A 25,004-nucleotide genomic window follows, 5' to 3' on the forward strand; every position below is an offset into this window, starting at 1 on the left:
GCTGCGTTTCCACATTGGGCTGCCTGCTTATCCTGCTATCGACCAGCAGTGTGCGGTGGAGAAAGTTATCTTTTCATATCGTTTGGCAGTGTAATGCGTTGGCCTGAAAAAAAGTAAACAAAACGCCGTGATTTTAAAGGTTACATTAAATGAAAAGGGGATTGTTTAATGCCAATCGGCTGTAATGACAAACAATATATGGTATTTTAAATTGACTACAAGGAACCAGAAGTTACTGTAATGTTGTATTGTATCGGCGCTCGTGAAAGATCCCCAGGTAGTCAAAATTAATCCGGAGCCCTCCACTGCGGCGCGCCTCATCACCCATGAAGCGTTGGGGCGTTAAACACCATAATGAATAAATTAATCAATCAACCAATCAATCAATGCTGTATTGTAAAAGATAAAGTTGCTTCTAACATTTCAGGGGGTTCCGTTCCCTGTCGCAGCATTGCGTGTAATAAATGGATTTTGCTCCGTCTGCTTGCCGTCCAAGTGCACCCAACAAACCCTGGAGTTGGTCGTTGGTACAAAGTCGTTGCGATTTATCAACGGCATCCACCGATATCTCAACTCGGTGTGCGTTGGGAAGCGATCGATGCAGCAAAAACACGTCGCGACCGCAGTGCATTTTCTCCAGGCAGTGTCGTGCACATATGCGTGCTGTCAGCGACTGTTTCTCACTTTCTCTGGTTGTTCAATAACCCACCACCGCGCAGTGCTGGCCAAGCGACGTTTGCGCCTTGAACGGCATCGCAGCATTGGCTAAAACAGTTGAAAGTTCCGCAAAAACTAAGCACGGTGCGAAATACTCCTGAACTACGCAGCGGAGCACACCGCGCCGGGCGATTTTAACAGCCCAGCGCGCACAGGCAACGCTGGTCGGCCGCCGAGAGAACTGGTTTGAGAGTATTTTTCCCCTTTCCCGGCTGCTTATGGAAAATGGTGTATATCTCCCCGTTGTTCAGCGGAAAGAAAACTGCAGGTACATCTGAGGCAAAATATATGTAATCAACCGGCTGCGCCCGCGTTCATTTGGTTAGGAACGCTCGTTGGGTTAGTTTTGACGATAGTAAGCGAAAGAAAGTGGCAGTGCAATGCCGGCACGTGCGGGAGGAAAAGCAAGCACAAAAAGTACAGAACTGGGCCGCTGGCGCAGTTTCAGGCAGGGGGCGCGCACTGTGAAGGCGGGAAATTTGAATTGCATTGCGTGGTAGCAGTGGGCTGATAACGGCGCTACAGCCTATTATGGCGAATCACTAGCTGCTCTGCACTTCCGACAGCTTTCACATTGAATGGAACGGCTTTAATTTTTTTCTTATGCTATCTCCAATAATCAGCGCAAAGCACGCGCTCCTCGCCAGTCTTGGGCCATTGAACCTTCTGGGGCTCTTTGATAAGCATGAATCGCAGAAGCCGATGATCACGCAGGAACTGTTCCAAGCTGGCGCGGTTTTTTCGAACTACCTCCTGCTATCACTCACGGCGGCTAAGGTCATAGTTTTATGTTTCGTTTCATACTGTTCGTTTTGCAGGGAAGCATGAGATCATATCTTACTACCATTAGACAGGAAGTGCAGCCGTCATGCGTTAGTACTTACCGTATTTTTGCGATTATAAGCACAACCCGATCCTAAGCACCCTCCTCTACTTTCGGGAAAATAATTGGAAAAATAGTTTTCATACGAACTTAAGCACCCCCTTTTCTAAGCAACCATCACAAGGTGGATTCTAGACGCTTGGAAGCGGGGGCGAGTTGACACTGTGCCCAAGTAATTTATAAAGTTATCAGTTACAAAGCACTGCAACGGAACAAAAGAAGACCTGCTGGAGGTACTGAAATCGGCGGCTCAAGCGTCACTAACAGGCTCGAGTGGTAGTGAGAGAGAGTGAATAACTTTAATGGAGACCAGCGATGTTAGCCGAGCCGTCGCGCTGGCTTGCTACGCTAAATGAGAGAAGAAAAAGAAAAAGAAAAAAAAAAGAGAAAAAAACGTGAAGACGAAAAGATGTCATTTGATGCGGCCAAAATTTTCAATCACGAAACTTTGCCCAGTTCTGTGCTCCGAATAAACTCCAAAAGAGCTTTGATTGCACGTGCAGCCTGACTGGGACCCAACCATGGACCCAAAACAGCCCTCGCACCAAGCTGCCAGCACAAAGATAATATGAGTTTCTGTCTGTGCACGGTGTACTTTGGACACACGCATAAAGCATGATGGTTGTATTCTCGTGAATCCCATCTAGAACAAAGGGATGAAGATGCCTGCTGGATTTTGTACAGGTAATGTCCCGTGTAGGCCACATTCAAGCGCAGCCTATGCAGAATGGGTGACTGAGTATCAGACGTAATTATGGGTTCACTGTGTATGCCTATTTTTCTTTTGAATGTTCGTTAGATGAAACAATATTCCTTGCACCCGTTTGATCAAGTTACAACCACCAAAAATGCGGCTGGTGGGGGGGGAGGGGGGGTAATTTGGGTTTTTCGAATCTAAAGCACCACCCTCATTTTGGGCATAGTGGCCGTGGGAAAATGGGGTGCTCAGAATGGAGTAAATATGCTATATAAAGGCCAGCAGTAAAGAACGCCGAGAAAGGCAAACGGGAAAAGGTGGTTCGTCATTTATCCTTCGTGAAACACGCTTGGTCTTTGAAATACTTGAAAGATAGAAAGTGGAGAATAACAAGTTCCCCGGGCCCACGAGTGGGACCCGACGCGCCCAACTTTTAGAATATTGGTCTGGTATAATACCCTCCTACGCACCCACCCCTCCCCCATAAAATAAAAAAAATTCTGGCTACGGGTCTGCCCGACATGCCTAACTTCCTGCGTACACAGAATAAACAGGTGAAGCGATTTCTTTTGCGCGCCTCTGTACGCATGCGGTCTAAATTGCTGCTACTAATTTATACTGCGTTCGCCGGGAAGGAGTCATGTAGGGACACGTAAAACAAATCCCCACGAGCCATTCATTCTACGCAGAGAGTCGTACTGAGGTGCATGTGAAACAAACGTCGCTGCTGTTTTCCAAGCGGGCGTAATCAGCATGAATACCTTCCAGCGCACATAGCGCGACCGCATGGCGTTGCCGTCTCTTATGTGTGCGTCACAGACACAACGAACAGGTGGTAGGGCTTTGTTTTGCACGCCTGAATTGAAAACCCGCAGCGCAGTTGGTGGCCTTGCTGCACACCCATCGCCTCCGCTGCAGATTTTGGCCGCCACATCACACGTACGAATTTAGAAAAGCTGCACGCTTAGGAAATACATGTCACAGTTTTTGTGGCTTGCCGCACCAAATCGAGGATATGAAGCCCGGTTTGAGTGAACAAATCTAAAACTGGTAGCCGCTGTTTAGCTGTTCCAGGTCGCAGCAGCAAGCAATTATACAGCTGCTTCAACATACGCCTGGTACGCAAAAGCACGATTACATATATGCTTCATGCTACTCTAGGGAGAAAGCTATTTATTCCCTCCGCTGTGCAAGTTGCCTCCATGTCGCTGTGGCCTCGTCACCCTGACCTGTGCATCCTTAATTTCCGTCTGAGTGTGTGGTGGTTACGAAGACAGAAGTACATGCAGTATCGGTAACAAGGTTACGTTAGGGAAAAAGATCCGACTCGTATTCGAAGCCATGAAATAAAACCTTACACTTAAGACCCCCTTGCGCAGCACGCAAAGGCGGCAATAAAGCACGCTAAAAAGGCAACCACGCAAAAGTAATTAGGCACATGCCCTGTTGGCCTCGAGACGGGTCGTTTCGCTTTTCTGCGCAGCGCTGTTTATTCGCGCTACAATTCTCCCGTGCGTGTTCTAGTAACTGCAGAGCGAATTGACTCCCTGTAAAAGTGCCCAACACTGCCCGCTCCCCTACTCAAGCGGCGGCTCCGGGGACCACCCAGCCACCAAACTTCCTCTCCAGTTCCCTGGCCACGGCAAAACAGAGTCTGTCGTTCCCTCGCTTCGCCACCACCTGCACTGCTATGGGAAGCCGTGCGCCGTCCTTCGTGGTTTGCGTCGACACAGGGCACGCAGTGGCGGGAGTCTCGAAGAGGTTAAAGAGTGCCATGAAACTCGGTAGGTCCAAGTAGAGCAAGTCCTCGTTCTGGAACGGAGCCGCGCTGATGGTGGCCGGCAGTATGAGCACCCCATCGTCACCAAGAGTTTCCTCGAGCCGGTCACGGAGGCTTTCGACATGGGCGACGAATGCAGTCGCCTTCTCCTTGGAAGCAAAGTGGTACTGCGCTGCCATTCTGCACGCGGCGAGTACGGCCAGCGTGTGCCGGCCGGCCCCTGCCAGGACACGGAGCAGTTCGACAAACACGTTAAAGCCGCCTGGTCTGAAGAGCTCGGCCAGTGGTGTGGGATCTTTGGCAGCGGCAACCTTTAGCCACGTAGAGAATGAATATTGGAGTTCGGGCATGGGCAGCCGGCGAACGTCTATTCCGTGTGCTTCCTCCATGTGCCGCGTGACCTGCGTACGAGAAGAATAGCCCATACAGAGGTCGAGTCTAGCGATATACCAACCTACTTGTGTAGACACTGAAGCAGTATGCCGGTGAACGATGGTACTAAAATTTTAAGATAATTTGTGGAAGAATGACTACGCTGACCAAGGCTCGGAAGCAGCCATTGTGTTAAGACTAACAAAGCGCATGGGGTGGTATCATCACTGCGAGGCCGTCGCTTCGGAAGCTCCATATAGGGTACGTGATGTGTGCATAACTGGAATGGGCGTATTTCCACGTAAACCTGAGTCAATCGTATAAAGTGTGCAGTGCGCGAGTATTCGAACAGAGGTTCTGCTGCTTCGCAGAACCACTGTTCTGCCAGCAACCATGGTTGATGTGCAGGGTGGGCTCTCTGGTGCTGAATACCAAAACTGAAGGAAGCGATAAACGACAGGACCTGCCTTCGGAAGGGCAATAATTGGTCCAAGGTGACGAGACTGCTGTAAAGGCATGCAGTAAAGTTTACGCATACCATGTAAAAAACGTGGGCTTAATAATCGCTACAGTCTCACCATGTTTGAGGTGCTTTCCTACAAATATAACCAAACCATCGAGTATCAAAAAGCGTGACGAAAGTAATTTCACAGGCTCTGAATGCGCACTCACCTTTATTACAGCTTGCTGAGACTCGCGGGTTACTTGACTGAAATAACGGCATCCTTCATTTTCCACAAAGTACACTTTGAAGCTCTTCAAGTCCACCTGCAAAAAGATATTTTTCATACGTTTTATCTAGTCACTTTCGTCAGAATTCTTTGTTACCGAACATAAAATATTGGAGCAGTCTGCTTTGCAAGTAAGAAAAGTACGACATAATTGCGCTTCGAAGCTGCAAAGCACTGGCTGTTGATGCACACATACTTTCTTTGAACGTTACCACTGTATCTGCTCTTTTTAAGGTGGATATTTCATTGTAGTATATCCTATGCTCCAGCCCAATAATCACTTGTGTGTGTGAGTATATCAAATTCTTCATAAGCATGTAAAATAGGTAGACTGCTTAGAGCTTAGCCATAAAAAATACCTAAAAATAGATACTCGTTCTTACGACGGAAGTGTTAAGAATTATGACATTCGGTTTTTATGTCTTGCAGTTTAATAATTAAGCAACAAACAAAACTACGCACCTCATCGTTCAGCCCAAGGCCTTTGCTTCTGTCCTCTGCCAGGATGTTAAAGAGAAGAGACAAGTCCTCCGCGTACCTGGTCATCGGTCCCACGCTGTTGTACTGTCGCAGGCTGTCTCCAACGTCAGGTAAAAGCCCCGTAATTGGCACCACTCCTGCAAACGGTGCACGCAGCAGTTATATAGATATATATACTGCATGAGAAGATGTAAACAAAAGACGTTTGTCGATGTATCTTGTACTCTGTCGAACTTTTAAGAAAGGGTCGCGTGCGTTGTCCTCCTGAGCACCGAAAAAAAGGGATATGATAAGGAAGGGAACGGATCGAAAAGAAGACAATTGCCTTCGTCAGAATTAGGGCAGTGCGAGTATGTCGGGAACGGACTCTCATACAGCGTTACACGAGCTCAACAAGGCCTACACTCACAATGCAACAGCAAATCACATCATAGCACTAATACAGACCCTCCAGCAACAATTGAGGCACGATTGTTAGACTTGCGTAGACACCTGGTCACACGGTTGGAGGAGATGGAAATCAGCAAGCCCACGACGCAGCAAGGGAGTGCCTCCTAACCTCTACTCCCATGATTTCCAACCCTCCGCCGGCGCCTACTCCAGTAACATGGTATTTGCAGCGCCAACGCTTGCAACAAAAAAGCCGTAAGCGGCTCCAAGACATTACCCCCCAGGGCTTCCTGCCCGCTGGAATCCCCCTCACACGGCAAGAAGAAATCTATTAACAAGGCTTATGCAAACGCGGCATATACCCCCAACGTTACCCGAAAATGGTTTAACGGCGCCACAACGGCGCCACTTCCCTCACATCGGCACCCACGTGTACCTTTTGTGGGCAGGCTACAACGCCTAACCTGTATCATCTAATCTGGCACTGTACGACATTCGACAAGGGCAGAGCCGCCCTGCTTGATAAATGCCCATTGCCATATCCCGCTCACGCGCACTTATAGCTACTCCGGAGTAACGCATCCTTACTCGGAGCAATAGGCCGATACGCACTAGAGAGTGGTCTCTACAAAGCAGTATAGAGCGGGCCTGACCATGCGTTTTTTTAGGCGGCACCCAAGAACGAAGACACCCCCGAAAGGACCTATGATCCCACAATGAACTTTGGTGGTATCCCACTTCATCCCCTCCCCACTTACCTCCTTCCCACAAAGGGGCTTCGTGCCTCCTTTAAATAAAGCACATTCATTCATTCCTCTCTCTCACACACACACAAACACGAACGCACAACGCGATAGAGAGAGAGAGAGAGAGAGAGAGAGAGAGAGAGAGAGAGAGAGAGAGAGAGAGAGAGAGAGGGGGGGGGGGGGGAGGGAGGGGGAGAGAGAGAGGGAGGGGGAGAGAGAGTGCTCAGATAAATAGGTGGGTAGAGAAAATTACAGAGGCAAATGAAACACGGAGTGTGGAACTTTGCGAGAAACAGAAAAAAAAGGCGAATTAGTCAAGTAGAAGATGGATGTAGAGAAATAGGGGAAGGCTGCAAATATACAGACGGTTACATGAACTTAACAGGAGGCTAGTGCTACAGTTGCTAAATTCACTATTCGCGAAAATGTTTAGAGAGCAGTTCAAATGACGACAAAAACACACAACAGCCTAACAAAGCTTACGTAAGAAGCGATTGTATACTGTGAAGGAGTCGACAGAAGCTGCACCGTCCTCTCACTCTCCTGCTTTGACTGATCACTGCTACTTTTTGGTCGCCCCATGTAAATCCGAAGTAAATTTTGAACCCTAATAGCTTTCTGTGATGCTCTTCGACGAACTTACGCCAGTGCTACACGGTAACTTTCAAATGACATATGGACTCTCCCCGACAACTGCTCCCTATGTATTTACAATGACGCACTCGACCGAGAACCAGTTCACCGAAGGCCTTTGAAACGACCTGTAGCCCAGGTATCAAACACCAACGGTGAAGTTGTGCCCTTTAAAATTATAGAAATAAAGAGAGAGAAAGAACTTTTATTTGGGAAGGAGGACTCGAGGTCAATGGGGCAAGTGGGGCTAAAAGGAAGGGTGTGTGCGGCCTCGCCACAGAAAAAGATAGCACCGCCTCAGGATTCTCACTCCAACCGACTCTATTCATTCTACCTCAGCTCCCAAGATAAGCCGAAATTTCCTAAAGAAATATTTTTTCTTTGCCCTTGCTCCTGAGACGTACCTTCTGCAAATTCTGCACGCCATCCCTGCCACCTCGAAGTCCGTACTGCGCATCCCCCCCCACAACCTGTCAGTCTTCAGCACCTTATTTAGCCCTGTACGAAATTCCCGCGCTACAGAACCTTCAATGCTCTACCAAATGCATCCTCCTTATACATTGACCTTCACACATTGGACCCCTCGCGTTGACTCTTACTGCACACTACTATATAATATAAAATGAACGACCCCGTCTTCCAGGTCACCCAGCTGATCAAAAGAGTGATGAACAAAAAACACGCACTGAAAGACGAAGACATGATCAGAATGATCCAGTCACTAATCGTAAGTCGAACCACCTACGGCACCCCTTACCTAGCACGGAAAACAGCAGAAAAGAAAAATTAAACATTATAATTCGGCTGACCTACAAGATGGCGCTTGAATTGCCTTCCAAAACCCCAACCGAAAAACTCCTGAAACTAGGGGTGCATAGGTGTACGTGTGGTAACCTGGCAGGAGCTCACAGGGGACGCCAGCTGGGACGGCTCAAGCTTGCAAAAACGGGCAAAGCTACCTTGCGCCGCCTAAACTATGAGGGCCCAATGAAAACCGACAACCCGAAACAACGCACCCACCTCGATTCAAGGGCACACATCGAAGTGGCAAGCATCCACCGAACATGCAACCCGTCTACCACAGAAAGCGTCACGAAGCCAGAACGAAAGCACTCCACAGATCCTACAGAACCGATCAGAAGTCAACATACGTCGATGCGGCGGCGTATCCAAGCCAAATAATTAAGCGAGTCCATACAATAAGCGTAGTCGCCCTCAAAGGTTCCCATTCATCAATGGCAACAATCAAGGCGGGAGAAGAGACGGACTCGGTGGAGGAGGCAGCGGTTGGGCTTGCCGTCACCACAGCGCCGAAAACCCAAGAGCATATCACAGTGCTCCAGACTCGCAAACAGCCTGGCAGAATTATCAAAACGGACGAATTTCTAAGACGGTGCTTCTAATATTACCCAAAACATTACAAGCACACCGATACCCACTAGACATCTACATTGTGTGGACTCCGGGGCACGAATCCCACGAGGGTAACGTAGCGGCCGACGCCGCAGCCCGAGACTTCTCACTCTGGGCAGTTGCCTTGTCGGGAACACATCTCTTTCCCGGGATGTCACGTAGCCATCACATTGACAAAGGAAGCTAGGGACATCTTGGACCACCACATGCTGACAAGAAGGAAATACCCGCCTCCACATCCAAAGCTCACCAAATAAGAATTAACACAACTACGAAGACTTCAGACATATTCATTCCCACATGCCACCCAATCGCATTTGATGCACCCCACATTATACAGCTACGAATGCAAGTTCTGCATCGGAACGCCCAACACCCTATGGGAGTGTAATGGCGTTAAGGGACTCTTGGAGACCCTGGCACCGTCACCGGAGCTGTGGGAGGCCGTGCAGGCCCTGGAGAGCTCCTACCTGGAAGTGCAGTTGGCACTAACCAACCGGGACGCCCAGGTCGCGGAGAAAATCGCACCCTCCACTGCCGCTCTCCCCTAGACCCAGTTTTAAATAGTGTGTCGCTCCTTCTCCTCCTCCTCCAGCGCGAACCCGGAGAACCAGCGCGGCCTGGCGACCCCGGCCGTTCGTGCTACGGCAGGGCATCCCGGACTATACTCGGTTACAACTCAAGAACGGCACCGCCTCATGTAGTGGGCCTCCTCGATTTACCAGTCCTGGACGGTCCGCGGGCAGTCCGAGGACTGCCCCCGGACCGGAAGCCCCATAGGAATACATGGGAAAAACGAGCGCCGGATCGCGTCTTGGGCAGTCAGCGGACGATCCAGGACTGATAATCGAGGAGGCCCAGTGTATCACTACGCCAAAGCGCCGGACCCGTGACGTCAGTGCGCGCGCGTTTTGAATGCGTGATATCGTCTGCCTTGTCTAACGCAGTTTGTTATCGTCACTGGAGTCGTTTATAAGCATAGTAAGTCCAAAAAAAGGGCCCATCTCCCCGCGAGGGGGACTCGAGTAAATGCGTCGCATAGGGGGCGGGTGTATTGCGTTAACGTTTAGTGTTTGGGGAGTTGGTGGTAGTGAATGCGTTGCATCAGCAGCTTCTTGACGTAGTTTGAATGAGTCAAGGATATAAGGCGCGTTCGTAGCCTTTCATTCTGTGTCGGTTTTGTGGCGCCGTGGGAAGAGCACCATGTACCTCGCGTTCCGCCCACAGGTAGTGAATGCATTGTATCAGCAGCTTCTTGACGTAGTTTGAATGAGTCAAGGATATAAGGCGCGTTCGGAGCCTTCCATCTGTGTCGGCTTTGTGGCGCAGTGGGTAGAGCACCATGTACTTTGCGTTCCGCCCGCAGGGTCGTGGGATCGAAACCAGGCGCCGGTAAGTATTATTTTTTTAAATGCAGAGCATTTCAGTAACTCACGATGTCACCCGCGTTGGCGTCCGTAGTCCGCGTCCGCATCGCTCCCCCTACACTATATAAATACTTGCCGGCGCCAGGTTTCGATCCTACGACTCTGCGGGCGGAACGCAAGGTGCACGGTACTCTACCAACTGAGCCACAAAGCCGACACAGAACGGGAGGTTACGAACGTGCCTTATATCCTTGACTCATTCAACCGTCGGCCAGAGGTGCGCCCTCTCCCCCGCGTCCTCCTCGCCTTCTCTCCGCTCGCAACGCCCTCTCTCCCCGCGTTCGGTTCGGGCGCACAACAGGTGGGGACGTGCGCAACACCCTCTCTCGCCGCGTTAGATTCGCGCGCAAGAACAGGTGGGGCGCTCGCATCGCGCTCTCTCGCCGCGGTCGGTTCGCGCTTAAACTGCTTAAACCACATATGTCGTTCGCGGGCGCTGCGGTCGCTAACATCTGTGGCGTGATCGTGACGTCAGCATCACGCGTTCGCGTGGTGGCGATTTCGGCGCTATAACACTCTCTCGCGAGGGGCATTGGATTGGATTCGATTGGATTGGATTAAAGTGGATTGTGTTGGATTGTGTTGCGTCATAGCCGCGCCACGTTGCGTCATAGCCGCTCCACGTTGCGTCATAGCCGCGGCAGGGGGTTCACGGCACGTTTCACCATCGACTTCATCGACAATGTCTACGCTGGAAGACAACAATTACAACAACAACCAATACGTAATCCATACGACTTGCAGGCGCGCCCCCCCGCAGAAATGCTCTGCATTTGATCGTGCCCCTCGCGAGGGGGATGTTTTTTAGAAACCGTTCCAGCTCGCACCCTCACAAATCGGCTCTGGCTTGCAAAACACCGTGGACAAATTGTAAGAATCAACAGGCTAGGCAGTGGAAACACCGATGGCCAAGAAAACGCTCTGACCGGCAGATGACTGATGCACAGGAATCTCACATCCGACCAAGCAAAAAGTTTGTATTTCGCGCGTTCGTTTTTATATAGTGTATGGGGAGGGGTGCGGACCTGTTGTTGAGAGCGAGGAGGGTAGCGTGATGCGGGAGAGGAGGAGTGGGGGAGAGGGCGCACCTGGAACGGCTGTTGCGGACGCCGAGGCACGCCGACAACGCCGGGTGACATATTTAAAATCACGAGAACGGCTCACGCCATGTTCAAAATATTTCCAGTAACGCCCTACTTGCGCCGCGCGGAGAAACGTCCAGCTGCAGTGGTAAGGCACAGCGGCAACTTCCGGTGCCGTTCTTAAGTTGTCACCGAGTATAGAGACCCCAACCGCCCAGGATGACCCCCTCCCCTCAATACCAACGCAGAAGATCATCCCGGCTGCTTTACCCACTTGTGGCAAATAAACATTTATACTACTACTACTAGTTACTACTACTACTACTACTACTACTACTACTACTACTACTACTACTACTACTACTACTACTAATGCGTGCTGGTAGTACTAGCACCTAGCCAATTCTTTTCCTAAAGGAAAGCCTTTAGCTCGTGTGCTCTTCAGCGAAAACTCCATTGCTATAGTAAACATTACACTTTCCATAAAGTCAAAAATTTTCTGAGACCAGTATAAAACAAAATGCGCGCACAATGTTTAAATAGTGTTCACCTGACGTTGGCTTGTGGCCGAAAATCCCGCAGTATGCCGCCGGTCCTCGCACACTGCCGCCGATGTCCGTACCAAGTCCCATCAACGAACCAGCCGCGGCAATCAGGCTTCCTTCGCCTCCTGGAAGGTAAGGCAGGCGTAGAGTGAAGATGCATTCTAGTACGGAAGCATCAAAAGGCCCACGAAAAAAACCGCTGTCCGCCATCGATATGGGCCAGAAAAACGGTTCCATGAGGAGTGTTCCAAAGCACGAGATGTTCCGCTTTGTACAGCGCGAGCTTCGTAGTAGAATGAATGAATAAATGAATAAATTTATTATACAAGGATGGCACCCTCAACTCGGCAATTACTCCAGCGTGGCTTTACAAGCTGAAGCTCACCTCGTATCGCCCTTGAGTGTAATTTGTGATGTACCAAGCAACCACACACCTCTTCATCAACTGCACGGAACATATCCGGTGCACGGAGCGGACAGCCTTGTTTAAACAACTTCGACGGAGAGCCGCCCGCACGCTTCTTTGAAAGGCGTTCTTTTCATTAACGGGCACTGGATTACTAGGTGGGTCATACTACGTTCGGTCCTCCAGTTTTTCAAGGAAGGACACAAACCTATGGGACTCGTGGTGATTGGACGTATTAGCTTTGTGCTAGTAGGGCGAAGCAATCGCCGGCACTCTGCAAGGGACTCGTGGTGATTGGACGTATTAGCTTTGTGCTAGTAGGGCGAAGCAATCGCCGGCACTCTGCAAGGCTATAGGTACGTCCGTCTGTTCACCAACTACAATTCACTCACTCACACGGGCCTGCGGGGAAATAGGGGATGACGTTAGGGGCTAAGGGTCATTACAGTTCATGTACCATCAACGACGTAAGCCCCTTCACAAAGGACCACAGTCCAAGCAGCACGTTGTCGGCATTATGGCATGGGTATGGCCAAACCTGCAGAGACGTGATACCAGCGGGCTTGTGTCTTGTTCAGATCCCTTCGACGTACTGGGAAAACGCACATGACCCTTAAATGTGAACGAAGCAGTCTATTCTTATATAAGTTACACATAAAGAACGAGGTTTTACGTTTTAGTCAAGTACTGCCATGTCCACAAAAATACTATCGTCATTCACACAGGGGGATCCAACACAATGCGCGACAACTGAAATGGCGTTGTGCTCCTTGATAGCCCGTTTGCTGTCTTACTTCCCCAATGTTCATCAGCAAATTCCCCCTAGCCCCCCTCCCCAAAAGCTTGAAAGGTGGCCGGGGTTTGTTTTGGTGACACGCACCGCTGCTTCCTCCAGGGTGCCGGCGCGTGTCGTGCGGGTTCCTCGTCGTTCCGTCCAGCAGGTTCTTGGTATCCCCGTTGGTCAGGACCAGGGGGATGGCACCGGCAGCACGCAGCAGTGCAACGCACGGAGCATCTTCGTCCGCCCGATTACCTTTGTACAGCAGGGACCCGGCGTCTTGTCGCAACCCTGCAGAGTGATCACGCACGCTATAGCAATGGTAGGGAACGAATGGTCACCCATTGAAGGTGCGAAAAAGGTTGATATTCTGAGCAGTAAGCTTCATCTGTCACTAAAAGCTGGTGCACAACAACTACATTATTCAGGTAATGATACATGGAGCACGAACTTGGGATCTAGCCAAGCGTCTTAAAACTTCGTAAAACCTAAATCGTCCTGACGGGCCATAGAAAGAAGAATGCTTGGGGCCACACTTAGAGGTAATAAAACAGCTGCGTGTGTTAGAGAACATGATCGTGTAGAAGACATTGTAGTTCAAATTAAGCGAAAGAATTGGGCCTGGGTAGGACTTGCATATGAGGAACAACAGGTGGACCATCCGTTTAACGGACTGGCTGCCAATGACTGTAAACGAAATAGAGGTAGTCCTGAGACTTGATGGAAGGGCATAAGCAATGCTGCATATTTAAATTGATCCGAGGGCCCACTGCGGCAAACCTATTTTAAGCATCCGTAAGCATCTGGTCGTAAGCACCATTCACTTACATCTACTAGGTAAGATAGAGTCCTTTCCAGACTGGTAGGCCAGTTATGCAATTAAGCGTGGAAGTTCTGTGCGGCTAGTCGTAGTTGCGCATGTTTTGTTGTGCTTGTTTTAAGCAGGTAACCACCTGACCAGAGCAAGAGCTTTACACTCAATGTGATTCTGGCATCATCAAGTTGGGTTCTCGGTGCTGGCTGTGTGGACTTCAAGACGCCAATAACAATAAACAGCTGAGGTTGATCATTCGCACGAATGCGAAGATCTACACCGATAATCTGGAATAATTTTTACCGAAGAAACAGTAATCATTCTGCAAAACTACGTCCTCAGTTTCGATATCTTGGAAGACCCGAGGAGCTGGATGCAGCGAGTTTTGAGGCGAAAATACGCAGCTGGTTTTCAGCTGGAATTAGCTGGTTACAACTGGCCTCAGCTGGGAAAGGGATCATACCAGCTGGGAATAACCTGCATGGTCCCAGTTGGAATGCATTCTCAGCCAGTCGGGACCCATAGGCGCCCAGCCGGAATGGAAATGGTGGTCGAAAATGCAATGTTGCCATTCAAGTGAACAGGGGCCGGGCGGGGCGAATTTTGGTGTCAAAGCGTTAAATGACCCATTCAGCGAAAAAGCCGGCGTATGCGGTGGCTTTTTTTGGAGCTGGCTCGTGAATCCCCGTGACCGCAAACCATTTTACAGCGCGATTATCGCTTTAATAAAACAAAACAAAGGGAAAGTGCTGTGAAGCAACGCTTAGCCATACCAGAGTCCTCCGAATTGAAGGACTCTGGCCATACGTACAGGCACGTGGAAAGCGGGAGAAAAGCGAAACCGCCGCGTGTGTCCAGATTTCGGCGCTTCCGAAGGCCGCGATTTTAAGCGCGAAGTCGCTGTATTACGTGTTCACGACAACATATACCAAATATCAGAAGCGCCAACTACGGGGGGGCAGTGGGGCTCGTGCCCCCCCCCCCGGATGGCTTTACGGGGGGGCAGAGCCCCCTCCGGCCCCGGCTGAGGATTTTTTTAAGGGCTTGGCTCGGCTCCGCGTCCGTCGACATCGGACTGTTGGCCGTCCTGTCTGCCAACTATTGTTTACAATAGGGGTTGGAATCTTGAAAGGCAGTTCCATCCTCCCGATGGGCAGGGGGAAACGCAGGGCCGTGTCGCTTTTCTTCACGGTGAGTTAGACGTGCTCAGTGTGCGGATTGTTGACAACAATGTAGCGCTGCGCTTGGCTATGGTGGCTAGAAGGGTGGCCCTTCTAGCCACCATAGCTTGGCTTCAGCAGCACGCCAGCAAAGCGACATTTTGTCGGGAGCATAGGTCGGCGCACTCACTCGTGAGTACACTCATTTGTACTCATTTGTACTCAAACTCACGAGTGAATACGATGATGAGTGAGTACACACCCAGATTGAAAAAGTGAGTATGATGACGATTGAGTACAGGAGTAAGTCCACTACTCGTGAGTACAGAACTCATGCTTGCACTCGTGAGTACATGCACTCGTGAGTACAGCAGTGCAAACAAGTTTTATCACAAACTCAAGTCTGGACGCACATGTACGAGTTTCAGACATTTAGCGTTGGCGCTGTGCTGCTTAACTCTCAAGGATGGTAAAATCAGGCAACGAAAACTGCACCTCCCTCCTTTGCCTGTCCTTGTTTGGCGCTGTTAGCGTTTTTCGGCGGTCGCTCGCTAAGGGGTCGCGGTGAAAAGGGAAAAACAAGGGGTTAGGTCCCGGTGGGAAGCGCGGCCACAGTTGCTCTGTTTCTACGGCACCTGTTGATTGGAGCGGCTATTTTTGTTTACTAATGCGCGGCCTGGGAACGCGTAGCTGCTTCGTTCCGCTTGCTGCATTCAAATTGTTTTAGGGGAAGCGGTGGGGGCTGCTCACAATGCATGCACTGCGCGCACCGAAGTCGCTCTTTTCCGGTCTTAAGCAGTTTTCATAGATGCATGTCATGCTCTGGAGTTGTTTCGTGAGCGGAACCGCTCATTTAAACATTCGCAGTTAGTTTACGTGATTTGCGTCAAATTGATTGCATGGTTTGTGTCAACCACATGGTTTTATTAGGCTCCCGTTTAGAAACTTTTTGCTCAGGTTTGGTAGGACTATGTCCTCGTGCTGTCCATTTACAAGTGATCATATAGCCCCAACGGGCAGGTTGTGGGTTGTTAATCGGACATCATAATGCCCAGTCGAACGCGTGTGACGCCTTGTTTCACCTTGCATATTTTGTCGAACAGCGCTGGCATCTTGCTGCTGGAGGAGCGTTTTGCTTTCGAATGGCAACCCGATGCGCTGCTTCTCATTTATGCCACCGTGTAATGATGAAGCTGACGACGACGGTGAATTTCCGTAGTTGTTCTTCCCCTACTTTCATCTGCTGTTTACTGGCGGGGCGACCACTCCTCGCTAGCAACTTGTGCGGAGTTTAAGCTCGCACTGGGGAAGGCCTCGTGAAAGGGCCGTTTTATATGATAACGCCAACGCCAGACGTTGGGTTTTTACCTTTAGCTCGCGTCTTGGAACGTCTCGTAAAACATGTTGCTTGCCCATAACGACGCCACCGCGTTTTTGTATCGATAGCTCTCAGCTTCATCAGCGCTTCTCGAATCAAGAGCTGCAGATTTCCACTGTGCAACCAACGCACCAACACGGGAATACAGTGACGTCAGTGCAAGCTATCACGCCTCCGAAAAGCCCGTCTGCAAACTTTGTTTTCTAAGTCACAAAGCACGCCAGAGCAGTTGGGCAGTGCTGTAACGGCTGCCAAGCACCGGCAGCAACTGGGTGCACTGCGGCCGTCGACTGCGAGCGATACTGCACCCAGTTACTGCCGGTGCTTGGCAGCCGTTACAGCACTGCCCAACTGCTCTGGCGTGCTTTGTGACTTCGAAAACAAAGTTTGCAGACGGGCTTTTCGTAGGCGTGATAGCTTGCACTGACGTCACTGTATTCCCGTGTTGGTGCGTTGGTTGCACAGTGGAAATCTGCAGCTCTTGATTCGAGAAGCGCTGATGAAGCTGAGAGCTATCGATACAAAAACGCGGTGGCGTCATTATGGGCAAGCAACATGTTTTACGAGACGTTCCAAGACGCGAGCTAAAGGTAAAAACCCAACGTCTGGCGTTGGCGTTATCATATAAAACGGCCCTTTCACGAGGCCTTCCCCAGTGCGAGCTTAAACTCCGCACAAGTTGCTAGCGAGGAGTGGTCGCCCCGCCAGTAAACAGCGACGAAGTAGCCGAGCTGACGTTTATTTGAAGCAGCATTTATATACAATATATACACAGGTAGCAAGAGCGTTACATGGCTAAGACAAGCGCGATAGCTCTTCTCAACTCAGGGCCTGATGAGATGCCGCCGCACCACCGCTGCTTCCGGGCTGGTTTTATACCCCAGGGTTCCGTTGCAGCCGGGTGCAGTTCCAATGCCTCCAGTTGGAGCTATCACTGGCCGCATTATGAATCTGGCGAATGGAGGCAAAGCGATTGCGTCAGCCCAGCCGCCACGACCGGGAAAGGGAAGACGACTCTGCGGTGGTGTCTCCAGGCGCTACTTGCTGCGTGTCTGCGGGGATTAGTTCGTCCCAGGCATGATTTGGTCCAGCCGTCGCGATGGGGAAGGGAGAGCAGACTCGGCGGCGCCTTTCCCTCCAAGGCGCGGCACGTCTGACGCGGGCGGTTTGACCTAGGCGCGAATCAACCCCGCCATTGGCACGTCGCCAGGTGCAGCGAAGTTGTGCCGGGCGCTTTGGCACAACACACACACGGATACAAAAGTGAGTGGTCAAAGTTAGACCCGTTTCGGGGGCTCTTAACGAAAATGAACATAGCAGCGCGTAGCGCCCCTGTCGTGTCCCTTTCTTTTCACCCCCATACTGCCCATTAAAAAAAACAAATCGACACGTTTTTTTTTGTGCTGATGGTTCAGTCATGCAATATTTTTGAATAAATGTGACCAGTAAAACACGTATTCAAAGAAATTTCCACTGGATGCGTCAAACCGCTGAAGTTCACGGTTCATAGATTTGCGGGACGTCTTATTTGGGGACACCTCGTAGTTAGCCGACACAATGTAAAAATCCCTCACTGCTGCAGGCGCCCCTTATGATGATGATGATGATGATTAGTGGTAGCCTCTTTGTAGCGGGTTGATGACGTGTCATCTCATAGGAACCCCCCCCACCGCTTCCTCCCCCCCCTCCCTTCGCCCCTTCGAGGCGCACTCCAGGTCTGCCCCCCCCCGGAAAAATAAGAAGTCTACGCCACTGCCAAATATTACACCTTTGCGTAAAGCAGAGGCCGCACAAACATGCAAAAAAGATCTGCCTTTCTTTCCTTGTTTACCTGTCAACCCTCGCCGCCGAATTCTCACACACTGACGTAAATTTAAGACTCAGACACAGCCTTCGTGAAGCAGCAGGCGCTGAAGAATACGGCGCCGCTACCGGCGGCCGGGTTCCCATATGCAGCAGCCAATCAGCGTTCCCGGCTGTGGGAGAAACGCGGGTGCACGTTTCGGCGGTTCTGGCGAGCGGCACTCTGGCACGGCGTATCTTAGGAGGAACGAATGTCGATTGTCGCGATCCGTCACTCGAGCTGAGCTGAGTTTGTAGATATAGTGCGCCGCTTACAAGGTATAAAGCTGAAAAATACGGAGCGTCTCCGCAGGTGGAAGCGCCGCTACACGCGCGACCGCGGCAAGCATCTGACAGCCTCTTGTCACCGCACGCCAGAGCGGTCTTCCGTGAGCGCGAGTGTAGCAGAAAACCAGTTTATAAATGCGTGAAAGGGGGTGATAGTGAGGTGAAAGATTGCGCTGGTGATCGTCGTCGGCGCGGCTTCGCAAAGCGGTGACTGAATAACTGCGGCGATGCAAAGCCTTTTCTGCGCGACCCAGCCTCGGAGGGACCTGTTCGCCGCGAGAGCGCCGCATGCGGAAACGATATTGGGCCGCTAGTCGTCGGTGGAAATCTTTAATTACTGTTGTGAGCGAGCATGTTGTGTTTGGGACCCCCGTATATGGCCTTCAAACGCTCGTTTCCCCTGTTCAAAAATTGACGTGCCGACTCAAGCGCGGCCGACACGAGGAGTCCGGCCTGCCACTGACCGGCCCCGGTAGCATGCAGGGGGAACATGCGCGTCGGCTGCTAAAGAAACGGTGACGTACCGGCGAGCTGAGCCAATGGCTGAGCGTATCTTGAAGCCGCGAAGGCCTTGTCCTGTTTCTCTGGGTGTTCTTGCGTCTGCCCAGTGACGTCATAACTTCCACAGTGCTTTGGAGGGGTGAAGATATAGTGAAAGCACCAAGCCTTATTGCTGGCGATAACTAGTGAATGATAACTAGGCTAATACTTAAAGATTTTAAACTTTTTTTTTTTTTTGAGGCAGGACGTTCCTTGGATACTACTCCGGCGATTTCTCGCGCAAAATCGCAACCTTTGGAACCCTGTTTAGCGCCCCATAAAATGTCCCCATGTGGTCAAAATTATTCTGCAGCCCTCCACTACAGTGCGCCTCACAACCCGGGTGTAGCTTCGGCACGTTAAACCCTACAATTCAATCAACTAATCAATGTGCAAAGCATGAAAGCAATTGGAAGTGCATGAACCATGCAGCTCACTGGCCCCACCCGGCTGCTTGTGAAGAGTATATGTTATTTGCCATAGTAAAGTTTTCCTTCGCACTCCTCCCCCAAAGGTGGCTCCGCTGGTACCGCCGTCAGCCGATGAGGACCAGCAGTGAGATGTTCGCCAGTGCGGCCGACGATCTGTTAAGCCGCCGGAGGCGGCCGTCGAGGAGTCGATGGGTTCGGTGGTTGCTGGATTCCGGTAGCCATTAGACGCAGGCTTGGGTACGATATAACTTGGAGTTTATAGGCAGTACTATTTACAAGAGAACTTTACAATATTTACATAAAATGGGGTAACTCGTTACAACTCTCGGCATAGCCGAAGGTACAGGGTACCTACAAACGAGAATGGACCCAAGTGGTGGATCTTAGAAGAACGCTCGGCATAGCCGATGGCGCGAAGCGCCTGTAAGAAGTAAAATCCGACCCCCGGTAATGGGGTTCCTAGCATTTATAGGATTTGGGCAGCGCCCCTGCTGGTGCGAGAGTGCAAATGATGTCAGGCGGATATCCGGGCTGACATCAGGGTGACATCAGCTCTCAAGGCCCCGATTGGTTCACTACAAACAAATAAAACACACACACACAAAAAAGAACTAACCAATCGTAAACATGTCACCCCCGCGGTCACATGACCCGATAATCTCTCTCACGCAACTCCTAGTCAGCTTTCCGCGAACGCTATTGCCACCGCTAAGCCAAGGCAAGGCCTCGGCTACCTAAAGTCGCATACCGTGAGGAGCGGCCACCCCACTAGGTTGAACGGGCGGTAACTGCTCCAAAGCGAAAGCCGGACGGCTTAGAACGGTCTAGACTAACGCCTTACAGCAACGTCTTAACGTCTCGCCGCTTCGCCTTTGTCCACGGGCGCTCGCCGGCACAATGAGGAAGTCGGGGCTAATCCCCTCCCGAGGCCAAGGACGGCCGCCGCCCGACCCGCGGGAAGAGCTGACCGCGTACCAGCGCAACGAAGGTTCTCGGGAAAAGCACCCCCTCCTCTCGCCGCACAAAAGGAAGGAACGCGAGGCATGCGCTCGCGGCTTCCAACTTCGCGTCTCGCCGGTAAACAAAACGAGAATTACGCAGCGGGCTTACACCCCCATGCCAAGATTCTGCAATAACTTGAACTCAGTATTAGCAGAACAAAAAAAAAAATAAAAGTCAGCTGCATGTAGCTATTGTTTTTCACGCAGTTTAGGGCTTAGAACTGAAACTTAAAATGACACAATATAACGTGAGACACGCTACACCCTGAAACAACAATACCGCAATGCTAGACAAAAGGAACAGAAAAAAAAAACACATAGAAACACCACAGGTACACTGATTGCCACTGGCTAGACGATTGTTCATACGGCCACTTCTTCAGTGTTCCGTTTTCGTCTACGCGCACACACTCGCACACACACCGGCGCCGGTGGCCTCCCCACGCTGTTCCCCGGCCAATGCGTATGTCAGAGCCGTTACTGCGCCTCATTCCAGCACTCGTTCGGAAGGCGGGACAAGGTATCCGCGTTGGCGTGTGCCTCGCCTTTCCGGTGTTTTACCACAATGTTATACCGCTGCAATGCCAGGGCCCAACGCGTGAGCTTTGCCCCTTGCGGTACTGTCTGGGTGAGGTAACTGATTGGGTTGTGGTCGGACACGACTATGACTTGGGCGCCAAATACCCAAGTATCGAACTTCCTCAGACCCCAAATCACCGCGAATGCCTCGCGTTCAATGGTGGACCACCTCGATTGCGTGGGCGTGAAGCGGTGGCTGGCAAATGCTATCGGCAGCTCCTTGCCGTCGTCGGTCAGTTGAGCCAAACAGGCTCCCGCGGCGATGGCTGTCGCGTCGGTAAACAGCCAAAAGGGTTTGGTGATATCGGGTGTTGTCAAGGAGGTGGCATCACAGAGAGCACGTTTTATCATTTTGAAGGAATGATCGGCTTCAGTAGACCATGGGATGCAAGAGGGAGTGCCTTTAGCCGTCAACTGAGTCAGAGGCTTCGCGATGGCGGCAAAGTTAGGTACATAGTCCCTGTAATATCCGCACAGGCCCAGCGCGCTCCTGAGCTCTTTCTTAGTCTGGGGTACCTTAAGCCCTTTGATCACCTCCAGCTTTGCCGGGTCGGGGCCATGCTTCCCGGAACCCACCACGTGACCCAGGTAGCGGATGGAAGACTGCGCGATCTGACACTTCTCTAAGTTCGCCGAGAGGCCCACCGAGGCGAGCGTCGCAAACACGGCGTCTAAGTGTCTCAGGTGCTCGGGCAGTGACTCGCTAAAAACGGCAATGTCGTCGAGGTACGCGCAAGCATAACCCTCATGAGGTGCGAGCAGCTGGTTCATGATTCGCTGAAAGCTGGCGGCGGCATTTCGCAGACCAAAAGGCATCACCCGCCACGCGAACTGTCCCATGTGCGACACGAACGCGGTGGCCAGTTGAGAACTCTCCGCCAGTGGTACCTGCCAATACCCGCGTCGTAGGTCGATCAAGGTGATGAAATGTGCCTTGCCTACCTTCAAAACCAACTCCTGAGGGCAACCCATAGGAAAAGCATCGGGCTCGGTGATCGCGTTGAGGTTCCGATAATCGACGCACATTCTTATCGTGCCATCCTTCTTCGAAACGCACACCAACTGGTGGGCGGAAGGACTTTCGCACCTGTATATAAGGCCTAGCTCTAGCAGTTCGTTCACCTGCTTCGTCACCTCTCCCTTCAATGCCTCCGGCATGCGGTACGGACGGTTCCGCTTCAGTTCCGCGCCCTCGATGAGTTTAATCCTGTGCTCTCCCACCCTAGCGATTCTTAAGTTTCCGGAAAACAGGGGGGCGTAGTGCTGAAACAATTCGCTTATGCTGACCCTATCCTCCGGGCGTAGGTGCAAGGTTTTCTCCTCAGGGAGCACTGGGGCAACCTCAGCCGCAGCGATTTTCCTGGGCACGTATTCGACTTCTCCGAAGTCCTGGTCGTCATGAAATATGACGCCAATGTTCTGCACTCGGCAGGTGTAGGGTCGCAGTCGGTTACCGTGGACCAGCATGCGTGCTCCCTCCGGCTTCTCTACATAGTAGGAATGCTGCCTGTATTTCTCCCTGACTGTATACGGACCCAACCACTTAGGGTATAACTTTCCGGGTCGCTTATCATCGAACACTAGCACCTGGTCCCCGGGGTCGAAGGACTTCGGGGTAGTGCGTAGGTTGTAGTGGGTAGCGTATTCGCGCTGGCGCTTAGCGCTTGTCCCTTCTGCAGCTTCGGCCGCTTGTTGAAGTTTTCGCCTCAATTTTAGCAAGTATTGCTCGGGACTCTCAGCTAGGGCGATCGGGAGCCCCTGTTCTCCTGTCCACGAGCGTTGGAGAATAGCTAGCGGGCCGACCGGGTCCCTACCATACAACAACCGAAATGGGGACACCCCGGTTGTGTCATGTGGCACCTCGCGGTAAGCCCAGAGCAAAAATGGGACGAACTTATCCCATTCGCCCGCGTGTTCACCTACCACATGGAAAAGCATATTTTTGAACACCCGGTTCCAACGCTCTACCGCTCCATTGCTCTCGGGGTGGTCGGGTGTAGAGAACCGCGGGGAACACCCGAGCCGCGCCAGAAACTCGGTGGTGAGCTGCGCGGTAAAGTTTGTCCCGCAGTCTGAGCTAACTACTTCCGGGACTCCCGTCCTAGCGAACACCGTCAGCAGCGCGTCGCAGGTAGCCTTCGCGGTCAATGATCTTAGGCAGACCACCTCCGGCCAACGAGTACACAAGTCCACGACGCATAACGCGTATCGGTATCCGCGTCTCGAAGGCGAGTCTATCGGCCCCACCACGTCGATGTTCACTTTTTGGAATGGGTATTTTGGTCGGCTTAGCGGAGCTATCGGCATGCGGTCTGTTAGTCGCCGGTCTGACCTCACCTGACAACCGTGACAGCTGTTGCAACATTCCTGGATGTCCTTCTCCATGCCTGGCCAATAGAAGCTGTACTTCATTCTGGCGCTCGTTTTTCGACAACCTAGGTGACCACCCCAGGGCGATTCGTGAGCCAGTCTGAGTACTTGGCGGCGACGCGCCACTGGCAAAACCAACTGCTTGATCGGCTCCCCCAGCACCTTGTCTCGGTGGTAGAGCAAGCCGTCGATAACCAGCATGCCTCCCTTCCCGTCGGCTGCATCGCGCCACGCTTTTTCGAGGGTTGCGCCGCCCTTTTGCTCTGCTCTAAGCACTTGGGTGTCACTCGCGGCAGGCTCTCGCTCGTGAACGCTATCACCCGCGTCGCCGTCAACCTCACCGGTCACCGCTTCGTTCGCGTTTTCCTCACCCTGTTCCAGGGTTTCTTGGGGAGCGTCTGCTTCGTTCAGCTCAAGCGCGGCTACCAGCTCGTCGCGCTTCGTCGGTGGCGCGACCATCCCGGTTGCCTCCTGCTCCTGATCTCGGTTTTCCTGCAGAACGCCCCAATCCTCCGCGGATAGCAAACAGTCTGTCATCATCATCATCATCACCAGCCTATCTACGCCCACTGCAGGGCAAAGGCCTCTCCCATTATTCTCCAATTACCTCGGTCCTGTGCCAACTGTGACCAATTTATCCCCGCAAACTTCTTTATCTCATCTGCCCATCTAACTTTCTGCCGCCCCCTGCAACGCTTGCCTTCTCTAGGGATCCACTCTGTTACCCTTAATGACCAGCGGTTATCTTGCCTTCGCATTACATGTCCTGCCCACGTCCATTTCTTCTTCTTAATTTCTACTAATATGTCTTTAACACCAGTTTGCTCCCTGACCCACTCCGCTCTCTTCCTGTCCCTTAATGTTACACCTATCATTTTCCGCTCCATTGCCCGCTGAGTTGTTCTCAATTTAAGTTGAACCCTCTTAGTGAGCCTCCAAGTTTCTGCCCTGTAGGTGAGTACCGGTAAGATGCAGCTGTCATACACTTTCTTCTTCAGCGACAATGGTAGGCTGCTATTCATTATCTGAGAATGTCTGCCATATGCACCCCACCCCATTCTGATCCTTCTAATTATCTCTGCCTCATGGTTTGGATCTGGGGTCACAACTTGGCCTAAGTAGATATATTCGCTTACCACTTCCACTGCCTCGCCACCTATGTCAAACCGCTGTGCTGTCCCGAGGTTATTGATCATTACTTGAGTTTTCTGCATATTAATTTTCAGTCCCACGGTTCTACTCTGTTCGCCCAGTGCGGAAAGCATGCTTTGCAATTCGTCCCCCGAGTTACTTAGCAAGGCAACGTCATCAGCAAATCTGAGGTTACTGAGGTATTCTCCATTAACCCTTACACCCACCTGTTCCCAATCCAACGTTCTGAATACTTCTTGTAAACATGCTGTGAATAGCATTGGAGAGATTGTGTCTCCTTGTCTGACCCCCTTTCTTATAGGTATTTTACTGCTCTCCCTATGGAGCATGATCGTAGCTGTAGACCCATTGTAGATATCCTCTAGTATT

At 51.4% G+C, this 25,004-nt stretch overlaps 1 protein-coding gene across 1 annotated transcript in view; it reads right to left on the minus strand.

Annotated features, from left to right (window-relative positions):
- Positions 1–959: 959 nt before the first annotated feature.
- Positions 960–25,004, minus strand: part of LOC144153819 (fatty-acid amide hydrolase 2-A-like) — a 35,312-nt gene continuing 11,267 nt past the window's right edge. Inside the window, exons 3-7 of the mRNA XM_077685550.1 lie at positions 13,183–13,371; positions 11,902–12,021; positions 5,643–5,797; positions 5,122–5,217; positions 960–4,478 (exon numbers count right to left, since the gene is read on the minus strand). Coding sequence (XP_077541676.1) covers positions 3,879–4,478; positions 5,122–5,217; positions 5,643–5,797; positions 11,902–12,021; positions 13,183–13,371 — 1,160 coding nt within the window. The 3' untranslated portion in view covers positions 960–3,878. The remainder of the gene's footprint in view (positions 4,479–5,121; positions 5,218–5,642; positions 5,798–11,901; positions 12,022–13,182; positions 13,372–25,004) is intronic.

Source organism: Haemaphysalis longicornis, unplaced genomic scaffold (assembly GCF_048455015.1).
Source record: "Haemaphysalis longicornis isolate Haplotype H1 unplaced genomic scaffold, Haemaphysalis longicornis Haplotype H1 scaffold_9, whole genome shotgun sequence".
NCBI lineage: Eukaryota > Metazoa > Arthropoda > Arachnida > Ixodida > Ixodidae > Haemaphysalis > Haemaphysalis longicornis.